The 22,749-nt window shown below is 38.6% G+C and overlaps 1 protein-coding gene across 1 annotated transcript; it reads left to right on the forward strand.

The window, feature by feature from the left end:
* The first annotated feature begins 748 nt into the window (after nucleotides 1–748).
* LOC120291986 (disease resistance protein RUN1-like) lies at nucleotides 749–8,276 on the forward strand. Its single transcript, XM_039309824.1, has 5 exons — nucleotides 749–1,251; nucleotides 4,900–5,422; nucleotides 6,159–6,437; nucleotides 6,532–6,707; nucleotides 8,075–8,276. Exons 1-5 carry the CDS (start codon nucleotides 749–751, stop codon nucleotides 8,274–8,276), a joined length of 1,683 nt encoding a protein of 560 aa, XP_039165758.1.
* The last annotated feature ends 14,473 nt before the right edge of the window (nucleotides 8,277–22,749 follow it).

Raw genomic sequence — 22,749 nt, forward strand, 5'->3', positions numbered from 1 at the left:
GGGAAGCGAGGGTTTGAAGCTCTCACTGCTATGATTTTAGTCACATCATTGTCACGTGAGAGATAAAAAATATTACAAAAAGCTACGTCAACATTTTTAATTAATCAAGTTGAATGAAATTAGTGAGAGGATTAGATTGTACCAATTTTATAAGTCTTATGATATTTTATTACACTTTTAAAAAAATTAAAATTTAATTGCATATTCATAATAATTTTTAGGACTTTTAACGGAGTTATCTAAATCAGAAAAAACACGTCTTTTCACTTTAGAGGAATTAGAAGACATGGCAGTGAATGCGCTGAACAATCCGTACAATTCGTGCCGCTGCACTGTCTCCACATGCTCACAAGACTCATCCCTCTCCCCCTTTGCTATCCTATAATAGTCCAAAATCTATCCCTTTCCGTCTCTCTTCTCTTCCCATGTTCTCTCTCTCTCCCTCTCTACTCATCCCTCTCTCCCTTTGCTATCCTATAATAGTCCAAAATCTCCCTCTCCGTCTCTCTTCCAATGTTCTCTCTCTCCCTCTCCTCCCACACACGCCCCGCGCCCCCACCCCCCGCGTTCACTGGCGTCTCTTTAAATTTGATTTTAAAGTGAGGCGGCCAAGTTTCTAGGTATCGATACTCATTTGCCTAATTGATATCCAAAACCTCAGCTCATTTCTCAGCTAGGCCACAACACACCAACCTTTTTTTCTCTTCGGGGAAGAGAGAGATATCAGGAAATAATAAGCTTTCTACCTATGGCAAACCCAGAAGCTGGAACCAGTGGTGATGTTGCACCAGCATCAGGATGTGAGTATCAAGTGTTCCTAAATTTTAGAGGATTCGACACTCATCATGGATTCACGGACTTCCTTTACAATCACTTGGTAGATGTCGGAATCCGTGTATTCAGGGATGATGATGAACTTAAGGTCGGTGAAGTGATTGGTGAGAACTTGGTAGGTGCTATCAACAACTCCATAATTTACATACCCATCTTCTCTAAGAATTATGCTTCCAGTAAATGGTGCCTTCTGGAGCTTGCGCATATAGTGAACAACGTGTCTAATTCAAAGGACAAAAAGAGTATCATTCCCATTTTTTTCAACGTGAAATCTGATGATGTTAAACTTAAAACATCCGTATATAGCAATGCTTTATCAGAACATGAGAGGAAGTCTCCTGACCAAGTCAAAGTGTGGAAAGTGGCTCTTGCAAAGGTAGGAGAAATCAAGGGAAGCAACGTGGAAGAGAACACAAGGTAAAAGAAAAAAAAAGACCTTACCTAGTTCTTCCTTTTCTGTTTTAGGGGTTACGACGTTGCCCTCTCAAATGATTTCTTTTAATTTTATGATGGAAAAACTTGAAAGCTACCTTCTTCAATTGCTGCTCTCATTTAACTTTTCATCCTCTGCTTGTAACGTCTGCCCTAAAATATTCCCCTACGATGTCAATAACTTCAATGACATGGACCTACATATTACTGTTAACCATTCTTCCCTTTTGTGTCTCGTAAGGCTACGAAATCTTCAAGAGAACCCATTTGCCTTTATTATTTGGGATGATTACAAAAATGAACTTCAGATTTTCCACCCGTATTGATGTGAATTGTCCCTAATTTTGATCCGAAAAATCTATTTACTCCTGTAAGAAGAAGATCATTTTCTGTTTTCCATTGATGGAGAAAAGATGAACGCAATTAGAGATCGCTTTTTGTGTCAACTTTTCTTTTACACATTTCTGAGTGCTCCTCAAGAAACACCAATTACATAAGAAACTAAGAATCTGTGAAGAAAAATAATGTCTGAATATGCAAAAGAAGTGAAAGCATCCGGAGAACATGTACAAATGACGGGCCATCAACTCAGGGCCTTGAGCTCTGTTGAGCTCACGAAGGGTCCACATCTGGTCCGGCAACCTTGATTAGGTTGCCCATCTCTGATCTGAAGTTAGCGATGTTGTGGAGGCCTTCGAGTGGTGTAGCCGTGCACAGAGTGATGGGAGAGAGAGAGAGAGAGAGAGAGAGAGAGAGAGAGGTGCACGGGGTGCCGAGAGAGAGCACCGGAGGGACAGATGCAATCGGAAATAAAATGTGAAAGTTGGATATTCAATTTGAATATAAAATGTGGAGACGCAAGTTGAGATGTGTGGAAAATAGTTTTTGCAATTTCTCCTTATTATTGTCCTTTTTAGTTTTCTCCAGCGTTGTCTTAATTCTTAGGCAAACTAAAAAGCCTAACATTGTAGTCGCCCCTCTAATCTAATCCAAAGTAATAAAGGTGGAAATGAATGCTGGGCCAGTGGGCCACATGGCTAGAATATGAGGTGTGGACAAGTTGGGGGCAACTAGAGGTGTCAAAATGGGTCTTAGACCCATATATGACCTATTTAAATTATAAATGAGTCATATATGGATCACTTACTTTTTGAAGAGACAATTTAAATGGTTTTGAAAATTGAAAGCTTAAGATAAATGTCTTAAATGGGTTGGACTTAAAGCCCATTTCCAACCCAAACCTCACATTTTCTCTTTCCCTCTTCATCTTATATATATATATTATAAAAATTGAAATTTTAATTGTTTTTTTATATTTCTTCTTTCTTTTTCCTTTTTTTTTCCCCTTCTTCCACCTTCCTTAGCCGGTGTTTGGCACGGCGACAATTGGCAAGTGGCCAGGCAAGCCTTGAGCTTGCCAAATCTCGTGAGGCGAAGGCCTCGCTAACGTCTAGCAAGGTTCAAGCTCATCGACATCGAGCGAGCTCGAGCTCGCCCGAGCCTTGCCTAGCCTATGGCTAGTCGCCGACTATTGTCATGGCCGGCTGAAGAAGAAGAAAAGAAAAAATATTTTTTTTTTAAAATAAAAATAATTAAAACTTCAATATTTAAAATAAAAATAATTAAAATTCGATTATAAAAAAAATAATAAAATAATAAAATAATAAAATAATATTCATTAAATTTGTATTCCATGAAAATATTTAGCAATACCATTTAAAAAAAAAATATATCATAAGAAATAAGCTTTTAAGTTTAGTTAAATGGTTGGGTATGGATTAGATATGGGTTGGGTTGGGTATGAATAAAAAATTTTATGCTACAATGAATGGGTCATAAACGAGTTAAATGAGTCGATTTAAGTTGGATCATTTATGACCCGACCCAAACCTGACCCAATCCATCCGTTAGACAAGTCTAGGCGCAACATGGCAATTACATGGCCTTGCATTGCGTTTGTATCTTTTTTTGGGGTCATCGCATGACATTTACTTCAACAACTTAATATGGTTATCATCATTCATCAATAAAAACACATAAGCTGGATTCGACTGAAAATTTTAAATGTAGCCTATGGTGAATTAACCCCTACTATGCACAATTATAGCATGTTGGCGCCAATTAGCTTCTCCAATGTAAATGGGCTGCTTTTCCATAATTTTTTTTAGAGTTGCCAATCTCTTATGCTTTTTATTATAAAGTCCATATGCCCAACATGCCGCTTGAGAATCTTGTATTTTTAACAAAAATGAGTTATTGGAAAGCAAACCGGACCTCTTCACGTAGTTTTATATTGATAAGGATGTCCATCCTAAATAGTAAATTAAAAATTATGACTTATCCTTCTAATTCTATGGATTAGGTAAGGTGCCAGAGAAAGTTCAGATATGTGGCTCAAATAAAGAAATCTATCCATTTGTTAACATATCAAGCGTGGGTAATTTGCCCAATCCATACACATATCGGCATTTGTTAACTATTAAGTTAACCTCACGGGAGTTGGGTCTGTCGATTTTGAACAAAATCTTTATGTGACACGGCTCTTTAAACGTCATTGTACTTAAGACAATCAGATTCATAGAAAGATTTACGCGCATAAGTTAAGCCAATACAAATGTTCTGGGCTTTTCTTTTTCCCTTTCCTTTCAGCTTTATTTTTATTTTCAACTAAACTGCAATGTTCAATGGATGACATTGCATTTATATACGTTATTTGGGTTCATGGTTTTCCTATTGCGAGTGCTGAAATTTTCTAGGTGTAGCTATAAATGCCAACTTTTTGCTAATGCATGATATAATACCCACCTGGTAACTTTGGTCATTGTGCAAGCCAACGCTATAGTCTTTGAAATTTCTTAGTCATAAATGTACAACATATGAAGTGATTCATATTGAATCAGCCTATACTTTTTATTCGGTGTATTTATATGCTATTTATGATGTACTTCAATCTAGTTAAAATTTTGACAATTCCATGTATGATGCGTGAATATAAAATTAATTTAGTCAACTAATGAAAGTGCTTTTGTACATATCGTGAAATCGGTTGTTGAAGAGGTATTAAAGAAGCTGGAGACAAAAAAAGAATCAATGCCTCAACAATTAGTTGGACATGAGGATCGAATAAAATATTTTATTAGATGTCAATCATCTTGATGTGCAGTTCATTGGAATTTACGGAATGGGTGGCATTGGTAAAACAACTATTGCCAAAGTTGTCTTTAACAGATTACATTCCTACTTTGGAAAGTGTTGTAGCTTCCTTAAGGATGTTTGAGAAACCTCATCGACCAAGGAGGGCATAATCCGGTTGCAGAAGAAATTACTATCTGACATTGGTCGTCCTAAATCTGCAAAACATATCAAGGATATTGAAGAAGGAATGAGGAGGATCAGAGCAACACTCAGTAATAAAAAGGTCCTTATAGTTTTGGATGATGTTGACAAGAAAGTGCTCATTAAGAATCTAATGGGAAATGCCAAATTATATCTAGGATCTAGGGTAATTATTACAACGAGAAACATAGATATTTTGCAAGTTGAGGGGTCTGAAGTTAAAATTGAACGGTATGAAATGCAAATGATGGATGATAGCCTTACACTTCGGCTTTTTTGTTGGCATGCCTTTCATAGAGACTATCCTTTGGATGATTATCGTGAGCTTTCAAGGAAAATTGTTTCACTTATGGGAGGTCTTCCCTTGGCTATTGAAGTGGTAGGTTCTTTACTTAAGTATAAAGAAGACAAAACAATTTGGGAAGAGAAGATAATCAAGTTAACTGAAGTACTTGATAAAGGTATTCTAGATGTGTTGAAGATTAGCTATGATGAGCTAGACGAATTTCAAAAAAAAATTTTCCTTGATATAGCATGCTTCTTTTTCAATGAGAAGAAGACCGATGCTATCTTTTTCAATGAGAAGAAGACCGATGCTATTTACATGTGGGAAAGTTGTAAATTTTATCCTCGAGGAGGAATTGAAGTCCTCACCAAGAGGTGTTTGATAAAGACATTGGATGATGATAAGTTTTGGATGCATGATCACCTTATAGCACTAGGAAAGCAAATTGTTTATGAAGAAAATCAAGATGACCCTGCAAAGCGGAGTAGGTTGTGGAATGCGGAAGAGGCCCTTCAAATCATAGGAACCGAAGAGGTAAGTAAGAATTCTTTTTTGCTTAGGACCTTTATCAATCTTTTTCCAGCTCAATTTGAATCGTAAAACATAGGGAAAATTGTCCAAAAATTGCCATATATATATATATATTGATTTTTGCCAATTCAGTCTTAAAGTTTTAATTTATCAATTGAGTCCACCCAACCAATTTTATCAAGAAATTGCTAACGTGGACATCGGCCGTCTTATGTGGCATGATTGACGCTAACAAGGATAATTTTTAATGATAATTTAATATTTCTCATTGTTCATTTTTTTTCTTTCCTTTTCCTTCTTTACTTTTTTTTTTTATTTTCTTCTTTTTTTCTTTTTCCTTTTTCCTCTGTCGGCCATCGCTAGACCTCATTGCCGACCACCAACAAGGCTTAGTGATGGCCAACAGAGGGAAAAAGTGAGAGAAAAAAGAAAAAAATGAAAAAGAAAAGAGAAGAAAATAAAAAAATAAAAATAAAAATAAAAATATTAATATTAATAATATTAAAATTTTTCCATGTCAAAGGCACGACCAACATCCACGTGAGCGATATCTGGTTAAAATTGGCCAAATTGACTTAATTGGTAAAACGTGAAAATGTTTAGAACTCAATGAACACAATTAAAAAATTTATGACTGAATAGGCAAATAGGTTTAGGGCTTTTTAAACAATTTTCCCATGAAATCTAATAGTTGGAAGTGGACAAATTTCTTCACATCATTGCAAAATTTCATTTGCAGCGTAAGGACAAGGTTCAAGCGATTGAGATAGATGGATTGGACGACAACATAGAGGTCAAAAGTGAGGACTTTAAAAGTTTACCAAATTTGAGATTCCTCCGATTGGGCCATGGAACTTTTGTTGAAGACTTCTCAAAGTGTCGTTCAAACTTGAGATGGATATCTTGGCGTCATCCTGAAAATTTTAGAGCTAACAATATTTATTTGGATCGTCTTATTGTTTTCAAACTTGACATTAGTATCTTGGAGGATGATTCAAAAGCTTGGGACTTGATAAAGGTAAATTACATGTTATGATTCTATTCTAGTAGTCCCGGTGGGTACTATGTGCAAATGGTTCTTACCCATGACATGCCATCATTTTTTTTTTCAGAGGGCACGGAATCTGAAAGTTCTATCACTTACCAGGTGTCATGGCATAACAAGAATCCCAGACTTCTCTAAATGCTTGGGTTTAGAGAAGTTAACTCTTAAACGCTGCAGTAGGCTAAAGAGAATTGACAGCTTCATTGGAGATTTACGATTGTTGATTAAGTTAGAGGTTGAAAGGTGCATGGAACTTACAAACTTGCCTGAAAATTTAGGCGATCTAGTGGATCTTAAGTGCTTCTCATTGTCGGGATGCTCCAAGTTGAGAGAACTTCCGGGCTCACTTGGGAAATTAACATCATTGATAGATTTGGACTTATCACATTGCAAGGGTCTTACAGATTTGCCTGAAGAGGTGGGGGCACTATCGAAGCTTAAGCACTTCTTATTGCAAGGATGTTCCGCTCACTTGGAAATTGATAGAACTTATCCAGGCTCACTTGGAAATTTAACCTCATTGGCAAAGTTAGACTTATCACATACCAAGATTGCCAAACTTCCAAGCTCCATCAAAGGGCTAGCGAAACTTGAGTCTTTCCTTTTGAAAGACACAAGGATAAGGGAACTTCCCAACTCCATCGGAAAGTTAAAATCATTATGTGTATTACGTTTATCAAAAATTGGATTTTCTTTTCTGGAGCATCATGTTTGGCAGTTACCTAGAGGCATCAGTATGTTGAAAGATCTTGAAGAGTTGGATCTCTCTTGGCATAATGAATTGCGAATTGATATTCCAGATCAAATTGGAGAATTGTCATCTCTAAGAATCCTAAATTTAGAAGGCACCTGTATTTGCAAAATTCCTAGGACAATCAACAAGCTTTGTCACATCCAAAAACTAAATTACGAGGTTGTCATGTGATTCGATGGTTGCCAGAGCTTCCCAGAAGTTTGACATGTCTACTTCTTCAATCTAAATCATTGCTCTTAGTCCCTAATCTGTGGAACCTTACTAGTTTGGTTGAATTACTACTAAGTGATGCGTCTCGTAATACAGGCAAGTCAAAAGTAATCACAAGATGCAACTTAATGTGGATTGGGAGGTTATCTAGACTGAAAAAATTAGATTTAAATCTGCTAAATTTCAGTGCACCTTCAAAATAGGCTTCTCTTTCTCATTTAGAAGAGTTTGCTTTGTCTCACCTAGCCCTAGCAACCCCCTTGCAGCTTCCATCCTCTCTGCTGAGATTGATTTTAAGATTCTTTAGCATCAAGGGGGCAAAGTTACTTCCTTCATGCTTGAAATTGAGTAACTTGTCCACTTTAGAATTTTGTTCTGGTGAAGTGAAAGACATTCCACTCAATGGACTTCCAAAACTGGAGAACTTAACTGTTCATGATTGTAAACTGCTTCAAAGATTATCCATTCCTCTTAAATTAACCAAGCTACAACGAGTGTGTGTGGCATGTTGTCCACAGCTAGTTGAGATACAAGTTTTGGGTCCTTTGGAATCATTGGAATCGTTCTCTATTTTTCAATGCGTATCTTTGAGAAGAATAGGTGAGTTATCATGTTTGATGAATTTGAAGACATTGGAAATCGAAAGGTGCAATGTGCTTACTAATGTTGAGGGCCTCCACAAGCTAAGGTCTCTGGAATACTTGGAGGTCATAGGGTGCACGTCATTGGGAAGGTTTATTGGTGCATCCGCCACAAATATTCCAGATGATTGCTCTATCAATATAGAGGGGATTATAACAAACCGTTATGGAGAGGAGACTCTTCCGGATACATCAAACGAGGTGTGACATTTTCCTCATCAATATACGGTAGACCTACGTGATTGCGAGGATTGAAAATTGATTTATTCTTATTTCAGTTTGATGATATTATTGGGTAAAACAACACAAATAGTAAATTGTTAAAAATAAGTTCACATGGATGGAAATATATATTTTCTGATCCTACCATGGAAATTTATCAAAGATGATCATTAAATATTTTCAAGTACACTAGTTTTCCTTCATCATGTTTTTTCAAAATTGAAATGTTATTTTTTTTTTTATAAATTAGATAACTATACTTTTGCTGTGGTAATGTTTAGTAATAATTGCCCCGTCAAACTTTGGCACTATTTATGCAGTAGCTTGCAAACTTTAAAATTTTATAGATTACCTCCCAACCTTCACCCGGCCGAAAAAAATACCTTTTTTTTCCTGTAAATATAAGGTACATAACTAAGAAAATTAATGTCTAAAATCTACAACCCCAACTTTATCACTAAGAAAACATGAGCTAATTCTCTAGGAGGTTGCAAGTATGCAAGTAGAATGCAGTATCTAAATGCTTCACTATGCCAACATTGGCAAGCATATTAGCAGATCAATTGTCTTCTAAAAAAATATAAGGAATTTTGAACTCAAAATGAGAGCTCAATAGTCTCTTAATATCTTTAAGAAGTGGTGGTCTAGTGTTGTCTGCTATTCTCTCTTGCTTAATAAATTATGTAATAATTTTGGAGTTCATCTCAATTATGAGCTTAAGAAAACCTCGATGCTTTGCTATGGTAAGTCCCAACCATAGCACCCATAGTTCTATTTATACAGATGAACAGATTCCAAAAATGAGGTAAAATCGTCAAGCCGGTCACCACCTTCATTTTGGAATAATCCTCCGGCTCTTGCAAGTCTAGGATTATCTTTAGATGCTCTATTTGTATTTAGTTTGATCCATCTTGAAGGTAGAGTATCCCAAGCAACGAAAATGGGAGAAGTACGTGATCCACTTTTACACAAGTTGATCATGGGCAAAGCTATGATTTCCTTCGTGTGTGATTGGATTACTTGTATAGGGTTGGAAGAAAAACAAAGCTTTCCTTGAACAATGACTTGCTTTGCTATTGCCAAATAAGTCATATACTCACACCAAAAGTATTGCTCCAATCAAAATGGGATTTAAATCTCCCATGGTCAACCAAGTTGAATTTTAACCATTGAGAAAAATTCATAGAGAAGAACTCTTCAAGACAATGTGGTGGGACAAGATCAACCCATATGTTTCGAATAATTGGTCAATCCTATAAAACATGCAACGTTGTTTCCACTAAAGATTTACAACGTAGACTATAAGGATTATCTACAAATCACGAGACATTCTCAAATCATTGGTTAATAAGCATTTATGTGCCGCTAGCCAAAGGAAGGTTATAATATGTTGAGGTACTCTCCACTTCCATAGAGGGGACCAATTTTGTCAGTTTTTTTATATTATTAATCTCTCTAATAATTTGACATGCCGACTCAATAGAGAAAGATCAATTGCTATTACCTTATCATGATAGAATATCTTTCCCATCAAAGGCTACCAGGCAGTTTGATAGCCCAAATTCTAAGAATTACATCTTCTAATGAGATTCCTTAGAATAGCAGAAAGTTCCATTTTCTATTCAGCACATAATCACGAACTTTGTTGCTTTGTCTCAAATGGATATAGGTGGGGAGTAACTATGTTGAGGAGTGGCTCCAACCCTGGAATCCATTTGTCTTTTTAGAAATATGCCCGTTCTCCATTTCCCAAGCTCCATACCGCTTCTTCCTCTAAAGTTGGCCATACATTAACAATTGTTTTCATAACATTAAATCACCAGGTTTAGCGTGAACAAAATTTCTCTATTGTGAACGATATTTAGCATGCAAAACTTGTGACTATAAAGAGTGGGGTTGTGTCTTGAAATCCCAAGCTAGTTTCATCAAGAAACCTTGGTTAGTGACTTCAAAGGGTCTAAGACCAAGACTACTCCATTTTTTGGCTTACAATTAGTATTTTAATTCAAAATGTGGATGTGACGCTTGTCTCTAGTATTGCTTCAAATTAAAGCACATCAACCTTTCTAAATCTATTGATAAACATGAGTTGAGACTTTAGAACATTGCATTTGATAGGTAGGTATAGACACAATTGCACATTGAGCAACCGTGACGTGGCCTGCCATTGATAAGCTATCCGGTTTACATCCACTAAGTCTATTTGTTGTCTTCTCCAATAACAGCTGAAAATGCCTTGAAGATGTTCTTCCATAAATCAAAGGCACGCCTAGATATTTGCCTAGATCTGAACATATTACAAAGCTGGAGATATCACTTAAGATGTGTTTTAGCCCTACAGAAGTATTCTTTGAGTAGAAAAGTTTGGTTTTAGCCTTACCAACTGAGAGTGCTAGTATGAACACCTAGAGGGGGTGAATAGGTGTTTAAACTAAACATTGGCAAATATATGCGGAATAAAATAAACTTTCAAACAAAGGAGTTAGGGAAGAGAATAAGAACACAAGATTTATAGTGGTTTGGCTTAATCCAAGCCTACGTCCACTCTCCCACGCTAACAGCCTTCTTGGCTGGATTCCACTATGCAATCAACAAGAGATTACAACTTCGAGTGCAAACACTTAGTAGATCACACTATCTCACTAAGTCACTCCTTTGGTATTTCTCTCACGATCACAAACGTTTAAGCTTTCCAAAGACAAGTGTATGAACAAAGATTGCTCGAACTTTGGAATTATAAATTCTACGCTCTATCTCTTACTTGCTCATCGGTCCTTCACCTCCTTAAATACTCATCTACTTCCAACCTACCCGTTGGACAGTATCTCCGAGGATCGTCTTCCAATCTACCCATCGGACAGCTCTGTATCTAGAAGATTTGGTAGCCATTGAGTGACAAATGTAGAATCCCAAATTGATTTCGATTGCCCATACAAACGAAATCTTGATTTCCATAAGTAAAGCTTCTTCGTATAGAAAGTTCTTGTCTTTAAGATCCAATTGTCAATCAATTAGATTGAATCAATCAAATCAATCTTGATGTGGAATCCAAACTAGATCACTAGCCGTTATATGATTGGGCTTGTATTACGTTCTGTCGAATCTGGATGTAAAGTCGAGAGCCATAGACTTTACAATCCGAGTCCGAGTGCAATAGACTTTACAATCTGAGTCAACATATTCTTCAGCATAGAGTTTGTCTTCTAGTTCGAAGAGCATAGAGTCTCGTCTTCCGGTTCGACTTCAAAGATATAGTCTCGCGTCTTCTGGTTCATTATTCACATTCAGTCTGGAATTAGTCAGAGTTGACATACTTCTGATGTAGAATAGACTTTGATACTAAAGTCTGGCAGTCTTCAGACTTTGACACTAAAGTCTAGTAGTCTTCAGACTTTGACACAGAAGTCTGGAAATCTTTATAATATACTTTGGACATGAGTTACGTTCAGTCTTCTGGTCGTATTCCAAGTATAGACTTTGACAATATCCTTTACATGTTCCAACATCTGCATAGTCTATTACTCAACCATCAAACATGTTAGTAGCCTTTGATTTATTTTGTCATCTTCAAAACATCATAAGGGATTTCCCTAACACCAACAACCTCACTTGATCTTTGACAAAAATTGTCCAAGCACTCTAGGTTGACATTCATTTGTTCTGTTGAGGCTTGTGCCAATAATAATAGGTCATCTACAAACATTAAATGAGATATTTGCAGTCCTCTCCTACCAAAACAAAAAGGTTTCCACTATTTTGACTTCACGGCGGCATGAATAAGATGAGACAATCGCTCTATACACAATAGAGAGAGAGAGAGAGAGAGAGAGAGAGAGAGAGAGAGAGAGAGAGAGAGAGAGAGAGCGGGTCACCTTGACGTGTTCCCTTGGATGGCAAGAAGGCCTCTATAATCTCCCCATTCCACAAAACCTGCATGGATGAAGAGGTGATGCATTTCATAATCAATTGAACCTATGAGTCTGGAATACCTGCCAAGTGGGGAGTTTCCTCAATGAAGGACCATTCCGGCCGATGATACGCTTTCTCCAAATCAATTTTCAGAATCATGTGCCCTCATTTCCCTTGGGATTTGCCCATTGAATAATTGCTTCTTGTAAAATAATAATGTTATCCTAAATGTGTCTACCAGGAACAAAGCTAGTTTGATTAGGCAAGACAAGCTGTGGTAGAACATCCTTTAATCGGTTCACAATCACTTTGGAGAGAATTTTATAGGTAACATTACACAAACTAATTGGCCGAAAGTTGTTGATAGTCTCTGATTGATTAAAAATACTTTAATTTATGTTGCATCCATTATTTTCTCAGTCTGCATTGCCGTAAAGTGCTACGTAAAATGGACTGACTCATTTTTCTTGACCGAATTTTCATAATTAATAACCACAGACAATGTTATCCATTTTCTTAGCTTCATAAATCATGTGGTAGATGTTACTCTATTCAAAATGAGGTTATGCATCCTCAGTTAACATTTACACAAACAGAAGTGATGGCCTGAAAAAAGAAATGTAATCTATAACTTTTCAAAGTCTGCACGGTGTGGTGCATTAGTGCCAAAGTCTAGGTGGGTAATATGATTTTTAAAGTACGGAGCTATTGTGCGAGGGAGCTAAAGTTTAAGGGGGGTTTCGAGCAATTACCCTAATGTTTGACTTAAGGCTGACTATAGGCATTAATAATAGTTCAGATATTAATTTGATAAGTAAGGGCTTAGTTTAATTAGAGACTTCCATAAAATATCTTTACCCATTGCTTTCAGTAGTAGATGACATAATATCTTTCGTTAAGTATTCCAAAGCCTTCAAAGTAAAAATGCTTGTGGAATACGCATTTTTGCAATTTTCTAGTAGCTAAATGAAAGTATGCGGAAAATAAAAATGGGTGCAATATGAATATGTACTCTTGTGCTAGTGAAGGAAGTAATTAAAAGTAAAATAAAGTCTTGTATGTTAGAGGAAGCTTTGCTTCCCTTTTTGGCCAAATATCCTCCTTTTAATGACTCATCTCTACTTCCTCTTTTCGTGTTGGATGTTTTCGGTTTCTAAAGCAAAATCTGTCCTCTCTTTTTTGAGGTTCCCATTTTCTGTTGTACCATAATTACTTATGTTACGTCTTTTATTTTTTCCCTACTTGAGCCTCTTATCTCTGCTTGCCTTTCTGGTGTTGGGTAGATATTGCCAGTCTTTCTTTAAATGTTAATTCATAAAAATTGCTTTCATAGACAAGATATTACAAATTATAACTTTCGAAAACATCATATGATGTCGTTGTCTACTATTTTTTTCTTATATTGCAACGGGCATAATTAATAGACAAATTTAGTACTCTACATAGAGTAATAGTAATTATGGATTACTTGATTCTATTATTGTATTAATGAGCTGTGGAGAAATTAATGTCAAATGATTCGATCATAGCCCTAAAAGAGATAAATAAAAAAAATTCATTACATTCTACCACATGTTGCCACATAGATAATTAATGATGAACAAGGCTAATTTTTTTTGGTCGGTCACTTATTCCTACTCTACACTCACCGCATGAGACCCCGCCTCAGCCTCTTGCGGGGGCGTGGGAATCATGTCTCGAAACTTACACGTCCCTACCCCCCATCCACTCGAGAAGGTGGGGATTTGAACCTCCTCCTCTCCCTTCCATGATGGAAGGGTGGCCACTGGGGCGAACCCCTCATCGTATGTATGTTCGTTGTTGGCCTCTTGAGTAGTAATAATTAGAACGTTTTTTTTTTTGCCTCTTTCTTTAATAATTCTGTTATAATGTTTACGCTATTCTATTCATAGCTAATCTACATAATTATAGATTAAGCAATAGCCGTATTACAATTTATTTGTTGTTTCGCCAGTGCTTGCATGGAGCGGGCTTGACTAGTTGGCTATGCGTTTTTTGTACTAGCGCAGTTTGCCACCATGCGACATATGTGTCTTTTTCATACTATATGATGTTTCAAAGTCAATTAACGCATGCATTGCTTTGAAACACAGTCATATATCATACTAGGATGTGACTTTTAGACAAATGAACACATTATCACAATAAAAGGTGCATCTTTTGACGAGAAGAGACACTAGCTAATTTTTAAGCATATTACTTTAAATTAAGAAATAACACAACCATAGACTTTTGATTTGAAACAATGTGTCCCGTGATTATGGATTTTTCATTCATAAAGTAGAATATAAAACTCTTCTTTAGCCAAAATGCAAAACACCTGAATCTATATTAGTAGTAAATAAATAATTAACATTAAAAGAGAGTAGTATTTGAAGTATGATAAAATTATCGAGAAAAATAGATTAATGTAATTGAAGCTGGACTGGCCAAATGTTTATTCCATAACCGTTGATTTTGTTGTTTAATAAAAATTGACGGCTGATTTAACCCGAAAGAATAACGATCTGTTTATTGGTTAATTTCGAACACGTGAACGTCCGTCTTAGCCATTGATCTCTAGGCCAATCAACCGGCAGTTTAATTGGAAGCAAATAGGCCAAGTTAAATAAAAATGACACTGATATTGACAAAGAGGAATAGCTAAAATTTCTGATTTAATTCCATCCTCAAAATGTTTTGCACCTTATCTTCACGTCATTCCTTCGTAACCTGATCAGTTAAAGTAACAAACTCAGGATCATCTTCCTTAATAGGTCCATACAAAAGGTCCTCCTGAAGCCAACTGTCTGCTCTGATTCAAATCTGCTCTTCATTCCCAACCCTCCGTCTAACAAAGAGAGAAATGAAGTCTCTGCCATACTAGACTTTCATATTCTCAAGATGCCCAATGCCCTTTTTTTGCTCCGTGCCAAAAGTCTGTACGAAGAAAATAGTTTCTTTCTTAAGATCTTGCTGCATCCTTCAAATCAGAATTGAATGCAAGAGTGAAGTGTTTACTTGGTCGTCAAGTCTTTGTGCCATGTTGGAAATGCAAGCAATTAAGGAAATAATAAATTGCACAGCAACGCTTTTCCAATTTCTATCGATAAGCTTGTCTGTTTGCTGGCTGCGTTTGCTTAATTCCTTTTCTGGGTTTAATAAGAATGTACATGTGCATGAATATGAACATGTCCTAATGTACAAATACAATATGTTCGTGCAGCCTCCGTTGAGAGAGGTGGAATTCATGCTCGGTGTTCACTGCAAGGGATGCGTTAGCAAGAAGTTTAAGTGTGTGAGAGAAATGGAAGGTTATCTATTTTATCATTAATTTACGTGATTGTACCTAATTTCCTCTTTTTTTCTCGCTGAAGATCTTATGTTGTATGGATTCTCATGATTGTACTTGTGTCAAAAATTTTGGAACTACGACTGCGCAGGACTTCTCAGTATGCAATTCGACCATGACATGGGTACGTTCAAAGTGATGCAGGCCAAGTACGCTGAGGCACCGGCCGAGATCTCCAGGGAAAAGATGACGAGGGCAGATGAAATCATCCCGCCGAAGAAAGAAAAAGAGGGCAGCGAGGCCAAGGAGAAGGAAGGGGGAGGGAAGGACAAGAAGGGCGGTTGCATCCAGGCGGCGGAGGGCAGAGCTGGATGGGGGGAAGTGGAAGGCCAGAGAATGGAGGAGTATCAGAGGGAATGCGGGTACGGTGGGTGTGTGTATTGGGAGGCAATATACTTGGATGCACCCGAACTGTTCAGTGATTAGAACCCAAATGCTTGCTCTGTCATGTGAGGTGAGCAAAAGAATTAGTGTATATAAGAAGATAGATGCACCTCATCTCCGTAGCTTTATCCCATTTTTTGTACCTCCTCTGCTCTATTTCTCTTGCAAAGTCCACGTCTTTCCTTCGTTATATTTTGAAAACTCCTCAAAAGCCTTCTCTTTGTCCTGAATGCGGTTTTGAGTTCTTGAGCCTCCTGATTCACATGCCAAACCCTTGAACCCCAACGAATTTGTTTGTTTTTCTTTCAAGAAATCTATCTACATGCTCATCACCCTCTTCTTGATGTTTTGAGACCCATGTCTCCAATTCTCAGTGAAATCCTTCTCCGTGGGTATATAATTACCTCTTCATTCAGGTGCAGGACCCACCTGGTTCAACCCTTCTCAGCCGTCTTCCTCTACTGGCCCTACTATGTCTAATCATTCGACCCCCAATTCCGGCTAATACTTGCTGTAGCTACACTATCTGTATAAATCTGAAGCTATATGTCATCTGGATCTTGCTCTAATTTCATATTCTCCCCCACTTAATTGCTCTGAAAAAGAGAGAATTTTCTGCACAAAACACAAGATTTCACAAAACTCCGTAGTTTGCATCTGTACCAATGGCATCTCCTAGTGGGACGTCCACAGGATCACCGCTGGTTCAGAAGTCGGCCTCCAAGGAGGACTTGCAGGTGAGGAAGAGGAAGAGGATGATCTCGAGCCGCGAGTCGGTGGTCCAAATGAGGAAGCAAAATCACCTGGCAGCAGAAGCACCTGGCTCAGGTCGCTCAGCTGAGTAACGAAAACCAACATTGACATCATTACACAGCATTGCTTAGGCATTCAGGCTGAAAACTCTGCGCTGAGGAGAGCCCAGGGGGGTGAGCTCAGCCACAGGTTCGAGTCATCGAATTAGATCGTCAATTTCTAGAAAGCGTGCAATGAAGTCTTTGGATTTGGGGTTGCCCACAACGGCCCAATCGAGCCCGTTGACGAGTTCTTGAGCTTGAACCCATTTAGCCTTGGCTTCAGCAATCAAGCTGTTATGGCTTCTTCAGAAATGTTTGAGTGCTGATTTTGTCTGTGCGATGGTTTTTTGGGGACTTTTTGGACGTGGGAGGAGATAGAATTGAACTTACCCCTTTTCATCATTTTTCAGTTTAAAAAAATGCGAGGAAGACAAGATTTGTGCAGCAATTAAGTGATTTCGGGTGGTTGCTTCACTTTTGGGTGATACAGTATGTTTTAGTATATTGGTATAACTAAACGCTCTCATAAAGTAAGTATTTGCTTTCAGTCATATGATAATAATGTCCCTACTGTGTTTATCATACATATATAATTTTCAATCCATGAAATGGAATTATAGATAAGCATCTTACACTAAATCGTTCGCTGGGAAATGATTTGGATTGGTAAGGTAAAGGTATGGGGTCCAAAAATAGGAACTTGCGATTCATTCGGAGAACAACACTGGCGCAATTTCTTCAAGCCACTTTCGTGGGACATTTGACAGCTTTGCATGCCAAAGACGCTGATGAAAGGGAATGTCACCGCTCATCCGAAAAAAGGTACTTGACACGTCTCCATGTCGTGTTGGTAGTGACAATTTGCCGGAATTTCTCATTTGAGAATCCTCGATGACTGGCGTGGACTCGGCGATTGGTTAATATTTATGACAATGAGCTATTGTGCAGATGGACAATCAAATATAAAGTTGCTCTGCTCCAAAGAATCTTACGAAAGAGAGGCGTTTCCCATTGTCGACCGAGACTCTCTCTCTCACGCGCACACATTATTACGCCGAAATTAGTATTATTATGAGTAAACTCAATTTTTTAGCGATCGCCCCCTTTTACTCTAATTCTCCAATCATGCGATCCCTCAATGTTCTTGACATTGCTTTTTTCCCCATATACTGTATTACATTGAATATGTGGGATTGGTCAGACATTGTCAAGCAAGAAGAAACGTAATTGATTTGATAATTAGCATTATATGAGCAGCAAAGATTAAAGTTGCAGGCTATCAAATTTTCTTATCTAGGGTGCATTTACACATCAAATTATTGATTTAAAAGATGTATATTTTTAAATAGATCGTTGGTACTCCTTACAACAATAAGGAGTGCCAGATATCTAAAGTGTCAAAACTTGGCACATTGGGATACTTAAGTGCCAAAAATTAGGAAAATAACACGTAAATGACAAAATCGTAGTAAAATAGATCGGTTAAGTGTCAACGTCGAAAAATCGACCAAAATACCGACATAGCAATTTTCCAACAAAGCAAGTACAAAACGATGTTGTTTTGCTACGATGTGAATAAATAATTAATATAAAAAGTAATTAAATTAAATTTAAAAATATTCTTCTTTTTTTTTTTTTAAAGAAGGGAGAAAGAAGATAAACAATTGGAGGTGGCTGAGGGCTCAGCTTTCATTGCCACTGCCTCCCCATTGTAGCTGGGAAGGGCTAGCGATGATAGGGGCAGGGTTGGTTGGGGTCGCCGACCCCTAGCCAAGGGTTGATGGCCTTGGCCAACTAGCAGCAAGGGCTTGCAAGCCCTTACCTAGATCTAGGGGGAGGGTAGCGACCCTCTCCCAGATCCGGCGAGGGTTGTCGGCCCTCGTTCGGCAAGGCCAAGGGCCACCACCTATTGTGGCGACCCCCTAGCTAGCAGCAGCCCTTGGCTTGGTCAGGCAAGGGCCGATGATCCTTGCCGGATTTGGGGGAGGGCTGCAATCCTCCCCCAAATCTGGGCGAGGGCTCGCAAGCTCTTGCCGTCGATCGGCCAAGGTCGCTGAGCCCTAGCCCCCACTGTGGCCGGCCCTTCCCGATGATGAGGGGGAGGCGGTGACGACGAGGGCTGAGTCCTCAGTTGCCTCCAACTGTTCATTTTCTTTGTTTTTTTTTTTTTAAATCAAATTTAGTTTAATTAATTTTTATATTGAAATTCAATTCCGTGCCAAAACGACGTTGTTTTTTCATTGCGTTTCTTTGCTAACTTAGCTCTCCGACGAGCCACATAAGCGAGCAAAATTAATTAAAAATTGCCACATAGAATTTCCTACGGTGTTTGCCAAAGGTGGCATTCAAGTGTCTCATTTTACAAAAAAAGTAGCACTTAAGTGTCATTTTCCTAACTTTTTGTTAGAGAAAACTTCCATATTTATTTTGAAGCTGACAAAACATTTCCATCGGTCTAGTCTGAAGACTTGTAGACTCTTTGGTCAAAGTCTGAAAACTGCCAGACTATCAGACTTAAGATTCAAAGTCTACCATCATTGACAGTTTCTAGACTGTCGAATAAGTCTAGTTTCTAGACTGTCGAATAAGACTTATCCAGAGTTAGTATTTCTTTAAGGATTTGATTCTATCGACTAAAGAAGATCTCTCAGCTGGATATAGCATCTCGGAATCTATTATTCGTTTTGATTCGAGTAATTTAGATCCGTTGATTGGTGAAGCATACTTGGAAGGTTCTACTTATGGAAACCTAGATCCTGATTGTATGGGCGAGCAGGATTGGTGAGCTATCGTCATATTCCTTAAATAACTCGAGATCTCCCTAATTGATTCTGTCCAACGGGGGTAGATTGGAAGAGCTCATTTGGAAAGTGCCAACGGGTATGAAGGCATGGAGGAGTACATAAGGAAGACGTTCCAGTTGTTCGAGTGTGTGCGCGATAGATGAATTCCAAAATTTGAAGCTCATTGTTCTTTGCCAATTCAATTGCTGAGCGTAAACTTGTACTCAAAAGAGAGTTTATACATTTGTGAGACCTTGAGGAAGTGTAGTAGAGTCTTTACACTGTGGAATCAAGGACGTGATACTGTAACGACTCTTTTATTTCATAGTAAAATCCAGCCGGTGGGCTGTCAGTGCGGGAGAATGGACGTAGGCTTGGATTAAGCCGAACCACTATAAATCTTGTGTTCTTATTCTCTTCCCTAAACTCTTTTACTTTACTCGTGACTTTGTTTAATTTTTTGAGTCTTGTTTCTATTTTAAAGTCTACTATTAAACAGACTTAGGTTAAAAGTAAAATTTTACTCTATACTTCGAAAAAGTTTGTTTTCGCACCTATTCACCCCTTTAGGTGCTCATACTAGCATTCACATTTTTGACATATAAGGGTCATCTCGTGCCAAATTTTGGCACTTAGGGTATTCTTTTGCCCAACAATAAGTATATTAATAAATATATATATTTTTTATCATTAACGAGCATATTTAAGCATAAATTGTGGATGATAATGAAAACATTTTTCTTTCTCAGCAATTCATATAATAAATTTTAGCTGACTATTTTTCAAATCAAAGATTTTCCATGAAATGAATACAGTTTTGTTTATTTTAAGAATTCCTGCTGTTAGTGATAAACTCCCTTAATTACAGTACTGGGACTCATTTGTATGTTTTGGAATGATGAACTCAAAAGAAATTGAGGCTAATGGAGGGGAAAAAATGAATGTATCGTGTAAACAACATGTCTCACCATCTCTGCATAGGAATCTTGAAAGTGAAAACTGTGCCTTGGGCACTAAAGTAACGTATAATTTCCATTTTTTGAAAAGCACTCTCGGGCATGACAAAAAAAAAAAAAGAACCACTTTCGGGCTCTTTATTTAATGCAAATGTACAAATACATGAGCAAATCTCGGCTGTATTGGTGCATGTGAGCACTGTTTGATCAAGCGGGTCTAATGTGAAGTTCATCTCATCTGGCAATTCAGTTCACTCATCCTTCATTTACTTTAAAATTTCATGCTCAGTAACTTCTCGTCAAAGATCCACACGAAACCCATTTCATGAAAAACCAAGATCAATCTTTCTATGAAAGATATTTCATTTCTCGAGTGAATTCCCATTTTTCGATGAAACAGAAAGTATTGCCATTTATTATTATCTAGGAATATGAACTCTCAACGGACACGGGTAGGGCGTTTCAATGATGTACTCCACCCATTGTTAGTTCTCTCTCTCTCGCCGGGGAACCCGTCACGGTTGAGCCGGTGACGACGGCGCTTGTTTCGGCGGGATCGAAGAGGGTGGAGCTGCATCCGGGTCCGCGTGCGGCCGGACCATCGTCGACGGCTCGAGGACTGGGTTGCGGGCGGCCGCAGAGGCAAGGCTGAGCGGCGGCGCGTGGGTTCGCTCTAGCTCTCTTCTCGGGTGACTCTCGCACTGCTCTGCGAATCTTGCGTTGCTGTTTCCGCGGGTGTTGACTGTTGTTTGGGGCCAAAATTCGGTGGCAATGGGCGCCTTCTACTGCTCTTCAAACCCCTCTAAGGTGTAGCCTGGTACGTCTACTTCTTTTGGGCTTTCTGAGTTGCGATGGGTTAGGGTTTCTTGACTCTCTGCTGCTCGCATCTTGCTGATATGGATCACGAAGTGGTTCGGGCCCGTTCCAATGATGAAGGGCAGAGCAAGCGAACCCTCTCACCTCCTGGTATGGGACAAACTCTGTTGGATGATCCTTCGTTGAATGTTCAAAACCGCAAGCCCCCAATTCCTTCGGGCAGAGCTGCTGAGCCTCGACATCCTTCTGTGCCTGTGAGGGGCCGCTATAATAGTCGAGGCGGGTCCAGAACTAAGCGGCCTCAATCCAGAGATGTCTCGAAAAAACCTATAGCTCGCTCTTGGGCTGCTGTTGCTAGTGGTGCGAATAGGGGTTATGATCTGGAATTCACTCCTCTGTAAGTTCAGAGCAGTAAGCCTGTTATACAGATGGATGAATCTGATTTAGAAGCTGCTAACCCTAAGCTATTTGATTGCCTTGTGGGTTATTTTATCGGGAAGAGATTGCCGTTTAAAGTTGTTGAGGAGGCCCTTAGGAAAGCTTGGGGTCCGAGCCTTTTGGAAGTAATGTCTAATGGGCGTGGACTATTTTTGTTGCGTATTACTGATGGAGAATTCACACGGAAAATCTTAGAAGGGGGCACTGTCATAGTTGCGAGGATTCTGTTAATTCTTCAACAATGGAAACCAGGAATTGAGCTGAATAAAGACTCTCACCAGTCTATTCCGGTTTGGGTCAGGCTGCGAAACCTACCTTTCTCCTTCTGGTCTGCACATTCCATTGGAAAGGTGGCCAGTGCGTTAGGAAGACCATTATATGTGGATCAAAGAACAGAGCAGATGTCGATGCTGACCTTTGCTCGAGTATGCGTTGAAATAACGGTTCAGCAGCCGATCTGTGAAACTATTGAATTGATTACCATGGGTAATTCGGTTGTTGTAGAAGTTGAATATGAGTGGAAGCCATTGGCTTGTTTGAAATGCAACATATTTTGTCACATCTTCGGCAGACTTCGCTCCCGCATCCGCTCCTGACCGAATTGTAGATGGTGCTAAGGATGCAGAACCCGTTCAGGGGGTGAACTCTGAAGATGTTGCTGTTTTGGCTAAAGGTAAAGGAGTGGTTATTCCGCCTTCATCTGATGGGGATGACCTTTCTCCCCTAAAGCGTCGATATATGGTTGCTGATGAGGACCCTGCGCCTCATTTGGAAGAGAATAGATGTACTCATATTGGTGAATCGAGTTCGCTGAAAGGGGCATTACAGGAACCGGGGGAACCAACGTCATCGCAGCCTGCCAATTGTTATACCCTTGTTGAATCTGAATCTGCTTCAACGGATACAGGATGGAAACAGGTCAAGCGCAGGAACAAGAAAAAGAAGATGAAAATCACAGCGAGGGAGGCGGCTCCTGCTGCTGCTACTTCATTTGGCCTCGCCCCTCCTTCTAATGAAGGTCAAGTT

Source organism: Eucalyptus grandis, chromosome 3 (assembly GCF_016545825.1).
Source record: "Eucalyptus grandis isolate ANBG69807.140 chromosome 3, ASM1654582v1, whole genome shotgun sequence".
Lineage (NCBI taxonomy): Eukaryota > Viridiplantae > Streptophyta > Magnoliopsida > Myrtales > Myrtaceae > Eucalyptus > Eucalyptus grandis.